This window comes from Microcebus murinus, chromosome 17 (assembly GCF_040939455.1).
Source record: "Microcebus murinus isolate Inina chromosome 17, M.murinus_Inina_mat1.0, whole genome shotgun sequence".
Taxonomy (NCBI): Eukaryota; Metazoa; Chordata; class Mammalia; order Primates; family Cheirogaleidae; genus Microcebus; species Microcebus murinus.
In genome coordinates, this window is record NC_134120.1 from 15885959 (window position 1) to 15898683 (window position 12725).

Consider the following 12725-nt stretch of genomic DNA (forward strand, 5'->3'; position numbering starts at 1 on the left):
TGGGCCCATTCGAGGCAGGCATTTGCCCCCAAATTCCACCAAACCTCTCCTGCTGAGGTCACCAATGATATCCACATTGATGACCATAGTGGTCCCTTCTTAGTCCTCACCTTGTTGATCTACCAGCCTGTACTTGCCACGTGTGGTCTCCCTTCCAGCCCTGGGGACACCACTCTCTTCTGGTTTTCCTCTGTCTCCCTGGCCATGCCTCCTTTCCCGGATCCAGCTCACAGTGCTGTCCTTGGACCCTGCCTTTCAGCCTCCTATCTCTAAATACCACCTGCATGCTGATGAAGCTTCAGTTGGTCTCCAGCCTGGGCCTCTCCTTGAAATTCTCTACTTTCCTCTTGACCTCTCCACTCGGGTGTCTAACAGATGGCTAGTGTTAGTGTGGCCTCCAAGGGCTTTACTTCTGGATGGCCTTTGGATTTGGGGTTCCTCTGCCCCAGTGCTCTTCTCCAAGTGGCCTCGCAGCTCACTCTCTCAGCTCTGGAGCTCCTTACCCCGACTCACCCCATCTAAAGTCACGCCCTCCCAGGCCACCTGGATCCTCTCTCTGCTTTATTTTTCCCTTGGCATCATCAACACGTAGCATACCACACACTGCACTTATTTATATGTTTAATATGTGTTTGCATCCAATCGAATATATAGCTCATGGCAGAAAGGATCTTTGTTTTGCTTTAATTGCTGTACTTCTAACCCCCACAAGTGCACAGTACATGGTGGGCACTCAATACATATTTAGGGGATGCATGAGTGAAGGCATGAATAGAAAACCACACTGTCACCCTTTCAACCTGTGGGGCACAGGTGTGGAAGGTCAATGATGAAGTTCCAATACAGAGGCCTGGAAGACACAAGGGGACGGCTCCCAGAGATTTGCAAACACGCAGGAGGAGAGGTTTGAAAGGAGTGTGAGTTCGGATTGGGACATTTTGAGTTTAAGTGACTTGAGGAATGTCCTATGATGATGTCCTTCAGGCTTTTGGAGGCAAGGTAGAGAGAGATCAGGGCTAGAGGTAGATTTGGTAATTGTCTACATGGAGGTAACGACTTAAGCCAGGGTGGGGCCAGAGGAGAAAGGGGGAGGAGGAGGAGGAAGAGGAGGGGAGAGAGAGTATGTGAGCTAAGAACAAATTATTGGTGAACATCTACATTTAGGGGAGAAGAGAAACTAGTAGGAGTATTTCAACAGAAAAACCAGGAGATTGAAATGTCATGGAAACCAAACAGGTTCAAGAAAGAATGGTCTGGAACACTGAACACTGCACAGGGGAGGGTGGGCGGGCACAGGGAAACGGTTGTTCAATCTGACCACCTGGAGATCTGCTATCCTATTGCCCAAACATCCCAGGTGGCCTTGAGCACCAGGCGGGAGTGCAGTGGGAATTATGGGAAATTTTGGAGCAGCACATTGACACAGCCAGAGCTTGGCTGGAGGCTGGGAAGGGGGAGAAACAGAGTGGACATGCTTTAAGAGGATAGGGAGTTCTAGAAGCTAACTTAAGGGTTGGTGGCTTCAATGTTCAACATGTAGAGCAGGACAATGACAGGCCCAAGGTCGCCAGGGTCTGAGGGGTTCCTGGACCCCCCCACCCCCGTTGGGTATGACCATTGCTCTTTGCATGTCACCGGCAGCAGGTATTTCTCAACGCTGTGTCTCTCGGCCTCCGCAGCTAATATTTGTCTCCCATTGATCCAGCATCCAGCCTGTTACTCTTTAACTGGAGTCCAGGGTTCAAAGGGCTGTTGTTTAAACACTTACTACATTGGGGAGGGAACATCCCGCTGATAATCGCAACAGATGAACAGGCAAGGATCTTCTGAGTAAATACAGAGTGCAGAGGAGGCAAGAGGGCGCCAGGAGGCGGGTTGAGGTCATCAACAGAGGGGGATGGGGGAGGGAGAAGACCCCAGTGACAGAGTGCACTTAAATGAACCTGGATGGTGTAGCCTATGACACACCTAGGCTGCATGACATAGCCTATTGCTCCCAGGCCACAAACCTGCAAGCATGTTGCTGTGCTGAACACTGTAGGAAATCTTAACACAATGATAATTATTTGTGCATCTAAACATAAACACAGAAAAGGTAATGTGCTACAACACTGCCATATTGTCACCATGCAATAGGAATATTTTAGCTCATGATCTCATGAGATCACTGTCATATATGCAGTCTGTCGTTGACTGAAATGTCATCATGCAGCGTAGGACTGTATGTTACACGTTAACATTTAGAGTTTTTTTTTTTTTTTTCAAACAGAAACTCTTTTAAGAATCCAACATCCTGGAGCCACATCAAAGAGTTCTTGGGAGTAGAAAATCCTGTCCTTTGTCTCTGGTCCCTTCAGCCTCTCAACTCTGTTGGATAAAGGGACGTTCTTTCTGTCCCTGGAAAATACCAGGCACTTGCTTTGTGGTGGGGGGGAAAGCCGGAAGCGGGGGAGGGTGCCCTGCTCTGCGGCTAGAAAGGCCCAAGGTCTTTACGTGCTGAGGCTGGGACTGCCCCAAGAACAGGCTGCTCTTTCACATTGTGTAGCTGTCCCTTATCCACATGGATTTTGTAAACGGAAGCAGGCCACCTCCCCTCAAAAATCTCCTCTACTCACTTTGCTGATATGTAAATGCCATAATTTCAACCTTCAGTCCTTTTGACTTAAGCCAAGCATCACCTTTGCATTTGTTAAAATAAAAATGCCTCTGGAAACGGTCACGTGGCTAGCCTATCAGTCAGTTACACCTTAGTATACATGAGTTTACTGGCTTTCCTCTTAGGAAGTTTGATGGAAGGGGTTGAATGGGCAGTAGAGTCAGTGGTTGAATGGTGTCATCGAGTCAACCTGGGGCCAGAGCACGGCTCTGCTGGCCTCTTAACCTCCAAGTCTTTTTCCTTGTGTGCAAATTGGGGCTCACTAGGCAGACGTGGAAATTTCTATTAAGTAGTAGGAAACCGACGTGCAAAGGGATGCGCATTGATGGCTGAAAGTAAACTCTTCATGGCAGAGTTTGGCTTGTTGTTCCCAAACTCCCTCCTTTTTTCTCTGGGTGCCACTGGATACTTCCCAGCTTCCCTTGCAGTTAGGCACCGCCATGTGACTGACTTCCGGCCAGGGGAAGGTGGGCAGAGGGGATTGGCCCTCCTGCACCAGCTTCGATAGGCTCTCTTCCCTCCTCTGCCGGCGGGTGGCAGAGGACCCCGTTCCCGGGGGTTGTGGAGATGTCGAGGAGCACAACCTCTCCTCTAACCTACCCAGCACCGAGAAACGCACCCCTACTAAGCCACTGTGATCTGGGGGTTAACCGCATTACTGTCCTAATAAACTCTTGCATTCTTCCTCCTCAGGATGCTAGCAACGGAGAGGGAGGCGGCTGGAGCAGCTGGGCGGGGGCCAGGGAACGGACAACCATCCCCCCACAAATGTACCTGGATTTCAAGGTGATCCCTGTATGCAAATGATCAAGGCTCAAACATCCTATAGGGGGACTGTGTATATTTGGGAAGTCCTGAGCCCGTGAAATGAGGATATCCAGCTATTTGGATATCTGATGACTATTTGAAAGACTATTTGGTGTCTTTTCTTTCATGGTGCCCTGTGGCTTCCCATCAATTGACTAAAATGGGTTTTACCGCTTCAAGGGAGTATAGATACCAGCTAGGATAAAAAAAATTTACTGTAATAAACTGATGGTTCCATTTGTATGACATTCTAGAATAGGTGAAACTAATATATGGTGGGAAAAACTCAGGACAGTGGTTGCTCTAGGAGTTTAATAAAAAGACAAAACAGCAGACAGGTAAGAATAAATGTGTATCCTTTCATTAAGCCTAGGCCATGTGTCTTGGTCAGACTTTAATGTTTTTTAAACGTGTGGAGTTTTGGGGAAGAGGAAGGAAGTGAACATATTATAAATGTGCAGGCATTTAACACCCTCTGAAGCAATTATGATGCATTTCACAAAGCAGCTTTAAATCAGACAGCCCATAATACTTGATGTAGAAAATGTTCCAGCTTCCATAATTCTTTATTAAATATTTGACAAGTTGCATCACTTCTTTACAATAACTTCATTTTGTCACATTAGTCTTTTGTTGTCAGGAAAACAATCTACAATTTCTCTTTAGATTTCTAAAGAAAAAAGCAAAGCAAAAAGGATTTGTTCTTAAACAAAGCTTTTCCTGTATCAAATTCAACTGTACGTTAAAGCTATTCTGATTGTGAAAATGAGCATTATCTGTAAGTTGTCTTTAAAAAGAAAACTTCAAGGTAGTTTGGTTTTTACCACTGTATCAAATAGTACTTGGCTTTATATTAGGAGGTGGGTTTATAATAAAAAGTTATGAAACATTGAGAATTCATTTGGAATGCTTGAAACTCTTTCACCTTTAAAAGTCACTGTTTTTTTCATGTTTCATTGGTTAACAGATCCTGAATTTACGAAATGACAGCAAATCATCATCTTCCTAGGGTTCTCTCAGGCTCTGAGGGTTAGAGAATTTTCAGGACACAGCTTGGAGAAAACTGGAGAAGGGACTAAGCTCTCACTCCCTTTCGAAACCAGATTGCTCGATAAAGGTGTAAAAATGCTATATAAATATATACATATATATTTGGACAGCATATGTAGGTATATATGTATATATATTACATACATAGTAGTGAAGGAAGAACAAAGTCACGCAAAGTTAACATGAAGGAAACTGTGACAGTCTAGGTGAAATTAGCCTGAGTAGGAGAGGCAACCGGCTTACAGAGGAACAGGTATCTGCAGACACAGGGTTATGGTCACAAGAGCGGCTTCCGACGTGCTGATACAAGGTTGAGAATGCAGTATACTAGCAGCAGGAGCCAAGAGCAATGTCCTTAGAGTCCCACGGTTACTCCTTACAGACACAAAACCAACCAACAAAGACATGCACTTTCAACATGCGCTGCTTTGAGTATAACATCTTTAACAAAGGATGGATGTGTAACAACTGGTTTCCTTGGAAAATTTCATACCAACAGAACGTTAACCCTTTCCTGTAAAACATTATCCAAGCTCACGTCCTAATGCGACAGCGTTTTTCTCTGACACACTGAGAACACCCTGGGGTGGGCGTGTGTGTATGCAAGTACATATATACACTGTTCATTAAGGCTTATGTAAATTCAAAAAGTGGTCCAAAGTATATCACATTTTCCTCCCCAGTTTTAAAATCTAAAGTATTAATACAAAATTTGGAGTTTATAAGGAGTTTTTTAAAAACACATCTGAGTCCTGAAATTGGCAGTTTTGATGTGACTTACCAGGACGTACCCCAATGCCTGAATGAGACAGAGGCAGTGCATGATCTTCTGGGGGACAGGAAGGGAGCAGGCCGGGCGGTTACCCTGCACAGCAGCACCCCCTACTGGCAAGGTAGAAAATGATACCAGATAGCACCTCCCCCTTCCCTCTCTCAGTACAGGGGTGCAGAGTGAGGGTGAGCAAGAGTGAGAGTGGAAAAGAGCAGAGAGAGAGTGGAAAAGAGACAGTAGGGCTGCCACAGTGTGTGGAGGCTTGGAGAACTGATTAACCCAGGCTGTTTTAAAAAAATGTATTTTAAAGTTTCAGAGGTGAGATACAATACTCGTAGGAAAATATAAGGGTTAACTGGTAACTGATAGAACAATTTGAAAGTTACTGCATATGAACTTGGCTTTTGAGAGAGCCACCTGGGATCTTTTGAGATCAAACAGCAACAGCGTATGTTGTCGATGTAACACTGGGAGGTGTAGAAAGTAGCTCAAGTATCTTGCAAACCATTTCTCAGGATCTGTCAACTATGTCCTTACGTGGGAGGAATGATTCATGTGAAGTCACTTTGTATCATTTGCCATCTGAATTTAGGGGACATCCACTGTCACTTGCCAAAGGGTCTTGGAAACAAAGATTAAGTATCTTAGGTTTGTTGTAGTGATGAGTGTACTGGCTATGGAAAAGTAAACGACAATATACATTTCAGGCCAACAAGGAGCGCTCGCTGAAGCCCACTACACCGTAACACCGACATGCTCATTGCTGCCTGCTCCGCGCCCGGGGTGGGGAGGCAGCACTGTCTGCAGTTGTTCCCGCCACGCGGACTGCCCCCATTCCTCCTCAGGCCACCGAGGGGCAGGAATGGAAACACCCAGGATCCACAGGCAACTGTGGTAACTGATGTTAACAGACCTTCACGAGCTCTGGCAGGAGAATGGAGAGTGAGCACAGCTTCGGCAGGGAACTAAAGACACTGGACTAAGGGGCTTGGGAGAAGACAGAGCTGGAGAGCCTGGCCTAGAGGCTAGGACCACTAGGATGGGGGGCAGCACCCTCCTCTGCCAGGGCTGCCAGTGGGGGTGGGGGCCTGAGGAACGAGCCAGCAACCTGCCCCATGCACAGCACACCACCCCTGCAATGACCTTATGAGACGAACATGGCCTTCAAGACTTGGAGAACACAAGATATATGACCATTTGGGGCAAAGAGTGAAACTTCCAGAATTATTGAGGACTATGGAATCTTATTTTGATTTTTTTTTTTTAAAAGCAAACCCCCAATCCAGCAATGTTTACTCGTCATTAAAACCAGATATTATTGATGGAAAGATGAACTAAAGTGTCATTCACAATTACTGCCTTTCAAGTACTCATGGAGCAGATTTCGATAATTCTTATCTGTTTCTGACTTAGAAATTATCAGAATGATTTTTCTTTCATATTTCAAATATTTCCTTTCATTTTTCAATACTTGGCTGAATTTGCATTTAGTGAATATTCTGATTTTTTTTTCAATATACAGTTTGCAAAATGACAGAAGAATCCTAGTTCTTAAGACTAGAATTGGATTTTTTTCCTCCTATAATTACATGATCACTCTCAAAACCCACAAAAGCACACTGCTGCTCCACCTAGGCTTTGGCATGAGTTTTAAAAGAAAATAGAATATGAACTATTAGGGTTTACAAAAGGGGATTTTTGCCACTGAGACAATTTGTTATGTCGACTGTAGGGGAAAAACACCACCAATAGACAGAAATAACTGAGCAGTATTATTTTTGATAGTTACTTAACACCGAAGCTTTCTGATCACTACTAGGTATATTTTTAAACCAATATGGAAAAGGATCCAATATTCAGCTCTGTAGACATCCACCTTCTTTTAGAAACTCAGGCCTCTGCACCCCCCCTTCAGACAACTCATCTGCAAACACAAAACGTTCAAGGCTTCTCACGTGCCACCCAGAGCTGGGTAACAACGAGCAATTTCTTACGGCAGAAGGTCCTTCTGACCTAACGCAGCTCCTGAAGCCACAATTTTTTTGGTCTTATCGACGACTGGCAACAGGGTTCAGGACAACACAGGTTAAAAAGGACACAGCAGGGTTGCAGAACTCCCAAGCCTCAGGCATTTTCACAAAACACAACGGACTTCCACAACAGAGACTTGCCAGTGGAAAAGAATGGAACCTCGCAGATGCCCTCAATCCTCTAGCACGACCAGCTCGAATCGACGGCTTGACCTCTCTGGGTCAAATCAAGTCTTCTCTGTCACTGCTAATCTGGCACACGACAGACACAACTCGGGCAGTCTCGAAGCATGCAACAGGTCACAGATAACAAAACTCAGATCAAGTGTGTATTCAATCTTTGTAGCTGCGTAGGAATCACACAACGATGGGGAGGACAGGTCTGTAGGCTCAGCTTCACATCCGGGTATTCATACGCTAGCAGCCAGATTCACAACTGATAGACGTGTGTGGGGAGAAGAAATAATCATCACATTTAATGTTTATGATAAAAAAAAAACAAAAACAAAAAACCAGATACGACCTCCACGTAGTACATGAAGTGCCTTCGGAACGGGTGCAGCTAGAACAGAAGTGGGTTATGTGGCTACCGTTAGCAAACGCATACAAAGAAGAGACTAGACAGATCTGGTTTCCACAGTTTCAAATCAAGCAGTGCCAAGTTTCATTCAAAATGTCTCTACTACAAATGGCGAAGAGGAAATAGAATAAAAGAATGTCTGTACAGCATCGGGAAGGGTTAAGTAATTTCTCTTACGAGAAATGGTAGTCCAACCCTGTCTCAAATGTGTTATAGCACACGTAATTACTTCTAAGGAATAATGGTGTGATTCCTTTCAAGTCAACACAAAATTTGTCATGCTATGTTACAAGTCTCGCAGCCTGTAGCTATTATCTAGATTTGTACAAAAAACCCAAAAATGTAATACCCAGTTTTTCTTTCTGAGTATGGAAAAAAAAATTATCATTATGTTTAATGATATAATGGAATTGGAAGTTCTCTCAAAGTACTTGTCTGTAGGAGGTTTTCGGGCCAAAAGTTAGGCTTCCAATTCTAATAGAGGGTGGAGGTGTCAAAGGACTTCAAAAATAAAAATGTCATTGTCATTAAGCCCGGTATGAAATTCAAATACAAAAAAAAAATTGCTCACTTTTCCAAGGACATGAGACATCTTTAATTGTAATTAAATAAAATCTGAAAATCGGTCTAAATCATTTTAAAAAGTAAACACGAGTTGTAATACCATACCTGTAGAGTGATTAATTCCATTCATTGTCATTAGAAAGTATGTAAAATATTTATTAAGGGCTTTGCCTGCAGAGGCACAACATAAATAGCGAAAGTCCTCCTGAAATGTAATTAGTGTACATATCAACCAGTCGATGATGTGCGGGGGGAAGCGCAGGGACTCGAGCTGGGGCCGGGTTCCCGCGCCTGGACGGGGACGGCGGACGCGTGCGCCGCGAAGGCTCAGCTCCAGGGCCCACGCCTGCAGCCGCTCTTCTGCCAGTCGTCTCCGCAGAAGTCTGTCAGGCAAAATGCAAAAGTGCAAGCAGAACTTGCTCGAAGAACAACCACCCCCGAGGCAGGGCGTGCTGCTTTAATCCACCCCTTCAAATCCTTGAGCATTTTCCACGGCCATGAGAAGTTTCTCTCGCAGATCTTCAAAGGTTTCGTATGGAGGTAAGTCAAGGCGATTAAAGCTGCAAAAGGAACAGAGAGTGGAGGTGAAAAGCCACGGTCCCACCCCCTAGGTTTGGCTGATGGGGCATGGTGTTTGAGCAAGAGAATAAAAAAAAAAGAAAAAAAAGCTTCCCCTAATAATTTTGAATCCCAAAGAATAAATTCTAGCTATGAAACCGTCCACACCAAATAGGTTATATAGCCTACAGAGGGGAGAAAACAATTTTCTGACAGTCCAGGAAACTCTGCCGTGGCCCGATGTGGATCTCGGTGGAGGGCCGGTGGGAGGGCAGACACGAGAGGCACGCAGCTCACGCACACACCCAGACTGCCAAATGCGTGGAACGCAGAGAACTTACGCTTTCGGAGTCACACATACACTCAGGCTGTGCCTATCCCTGAGGCTACTTATTCTACATCAAGGCATCAAGGCCTCAAGCCAAGTGCTTTTCTCTATTGATTCACTTTGTTTCCATCACAGCCTGTGAGGCGAGTGATGCCATCTCATTCTGCAGAGGCAGATCTGGAAGCAGAGAGGGGAAGTCAGGGTGGCCGAGGCCACGCTTCTAGTGACAGGGCAGACCGTCAACACCAACGTGGAGCTACCTGCTCTCGTCAAGGTCAGGCAAGTAATGTCAATTACTTCTACATTTAAAGTGGAAAGCTGCATTTATATAAAAAAAAGCCCCTACGTATCCGGAGGCTTCATTTGGGGGATTGTAAAATCACGCTGGTGATGGTGAGGTCTTCAGACAAATGGCTCGCCTCTGTGAGCAACCAAGTTCAAATTCTGGCTCCGCCACTTGCCAGCTGTGTGACCTTGGGCAAGTTACCTCACCTCTCTGAGCCTGTGTGCTCATCTGTGAAATGGGGACACTGTTCACAGGGCTGCTGGGAGGATCAAATCAGCACCCGTGAAGTGGGCCAATAGGTGATGATCAATGTTACTGGTTTTTGTTTTTTTTTTTTTTAAATAAAAAGAGACAGGGTCTTCTCAGAATGTTGCCCAGACCAGTCTCCAACTGCCAGGCTCAAGTGATCCTCCTGCCTCAGCCCCGCGACCAGCGGGGCCCACAGGCTGGCACCTGCCGCCTACTAGCCATCAGTGTGCCGCTCACCCGGCACCTGCAGGAGGTGTGCCTGGAGCCTCCAGCCACAGCGCCACGCCTGTGGGTGGCCTGCGGCGTGCACCCGTCACGAGAAAGGTCACAGCACTCGCCACCGCTGACGACGACCCAGGAGGAGCCAACGCCCGCCACGTGCCATCAGCCTTGTTTCGGCGCCACGCCCGTGTGACCTCACGGAAGCCCGGCACTCAACCTGGAAGGTGGGTAAACGCTCCATCCCGACTTAATAGAGAAGGAACTTGAGACACAGAGAGGTTAGGTAACCTGCTCCAGGTCACACAGCTGGGGGAAAGCCAGGTTCAGCCCCGGGCTGGCTCCAAGGCCCAGCTTTTCACCCGTGCCTATGCTGGCCCCGCGTGAGCGCCGCTCTGTCTGCATGTAAACCACCCTCCAGGCGCAGATGTGCGACTCCAAGTACGAGCAGAACAACTTCCCATGTTTTAACGGCTAGCCGTCGTCAGCAGCAGCAAGAAACTAATACACAACCACGGTGGGTCTTAACACCCCGGAACTGTTCCGTAAGTCCCCCTGACCTGAATGAGCTCCACTCGGATTCCGTCACTGCCACTGAGCATTAGAAGACACAGAGAAAGACACTGTGCTTCTCAAACGGGGGTTCCCAGACACCCAGGAATCCTAGAAGAATAAGTCTTAAAGTTTTTAACTTGTTTTCATATTGATAATGATCTAAAAACATCACTTCACCAGTTATAAAGACAGAACCTGCACGTGCAGATGGCACTTAACAGACCCTGTGGCAGGTGGTGGCTTCGGTCTTTCCCGTGGGGGCTTCACAGCCCAGGGCCTGCCCTCCCTGTGGGGGCCGAACACCTCTTCTCGGGGATCTGATCACTAAAAGGTCCACGGAGCATTCGCGTTTGAGAAACGGCAGCACAGCACAGAGAGAGGGCCGGTGAGGCAGCGCTCAGGCCTCAGCTCTGAGTCTTGCTGTTTAGCTGCTCTGGGCCTCTGTTTTATCTGTACGAAGTGGGTCGTAGTATCACCCACCTCCTGGCATTGTGACAATTGTGTGACTTAATCACATCAAGTGCCCAGGACAATGTCTGGAATGTAGTAAGTGCTCAGTGAGTGTCAGTTCCATTGCGTCTGTGGTCAGGACAGGGTCTGCCACTGAGGAGCTGGGTGACCTTGAGGAGGTCATTTGTCTTCAGTGGCTTTAGCTTCCCCATAGATAAGACGAATGAGAAGATTTTGTAAAGGGCCTGCTTCAAAGAGCAGGCGGATCTGCGACTCCTGATAAAGAGCAATTTTAAATGTCCACGTAGCGACCTTCAACAGAACAATGACATGAAGCCTTCTGCACGTCACACGCTCGACAGTCCCATCTGAGAGCTTAGTGCAAAGTGCCCTCGAAAGGAACCAATCTACCAGCTTTTGCTCTCTGGGTAGATGGGATTTTTATTACGAAGCTTAACTATGTAACTTACATTTTCATAAAGCATGGAAGGAACAGAACACATAGATGGCTGAGTTTTATCGCGGAACTGCTGCTGCGAGGCAGCCAGTGAAGCTCCAGTTCCCTAACGCACAGCACGGCCAAGGCCAGGCTGGGAGGAGAGTGGCTCGAAGAGAAAGCAGAACAGCCCCTGCGTGTGACCACCAGTGCTCTCCGTCAGATGGCCAGGTGGCCGGGGAGAGTGCTGCTAGGAGAACTATTTGGTTGCTTTATTTCTATGACACGGAGAGGAAAAGAAGTTTCGGCAAGAGCCTGCTGGGTGGTTTTCCTCCTCTAGGAAGCCCTTCCTAGGGAAGAGCCGTGAGTTTCGACCCTGCCTGCCTGCAGGGATCCGGGCACAGCTTTGGAAATCCCACTGCCAGGCCACACGCTAGCCCAGGCGTCCTCAAACCACGGCCCGCGGGCCACATGCGGGTGTTTTTGCCCGTTTGTTTCTTTACTTCAAAATAAGATACGTGCAGTGTGCATAGGAATTTGTTCATATTGTTTTTTAAAGTATAGTCCAGCCCTCCAATGGTCTGGGGGACAGTGAACTGGCCCCCTGTTTAAAAAGTTTGAGGACCCCTGAGTTAGACCAACCAAGTCCAAATCCTTGGCATCCGTTTTTGTTTTTTTTTTTTCTTTCATGCTCTCTAGATGTTCCCACACGCAGCCAAGGTCGAGAACTGAGGTCGGAGGTCTCAGCTGGGCAGAACCCTGTTGTGGCTGAAGCACGTGGGCTGCAGAGCAGCGGGAAAGAGTGAGCTATCCGTCCACAGGGCACAGAGGGACAGGGCTGAATGCTAAACTGGTTCACTAATTCGGTTCTATTTGAAGAGCCTAAAAAGAAAGTGCTTGTTTCATCAGAGGCGGTATATTTGCTGCAGTGGTTAAGGGTGCAGACTAATTCTACCAGTCTCAAGTTCAAATCCTGTGACCTGGGATCTGTGAACTGTCATGCTAGGCCAGCCTCCTGACAGCCCAGGAGGACAGTAACAGTAAACAATAAGTCGCCATAAAGATCACTTAGTGCCTGACCCGCAGAAGATGGCCGTGCCCAATAATTTAGCTCTTGCTAGTATTTGTCACTGCGGGCTATGAGTCTGGGAGTTCGCACGGATGCCCACAGTCCTGGGGCTCTGC

General features: G+C 46.9%; 1 protein-coding gene across 5 annotated transcripts in view; it reads right to left on the reverse strand.

Annotated features, from left to right (window-relative positions):
* Nucleotides 1-4010: 4010 nt before the first annotated feature.
* NEDD4L (NEDD4 like E3 ubiquitin protein ligase) overlaps nucleotides 4011-12725 on the reverse strand; it is a 327232-nt gene continuing 318517 nt past the window's right edge. For all 5 annotated transcript variants that reach the window (XM_020282099.2, XM_020282100.2, XM_075993837.1 and 2 more), the window contains one exon: nucleotides 4011-9019. In XM_020282099.2, coding sequence (XP_020137688.2) covers nucleotides 8917-9019 — 103 coding nt within the window. In that variant the 3' untranslated portion in view covers nucleotides 4011-8916. The remainder of the gene's footprint in view (nucleotides 9020-12725) is intronic.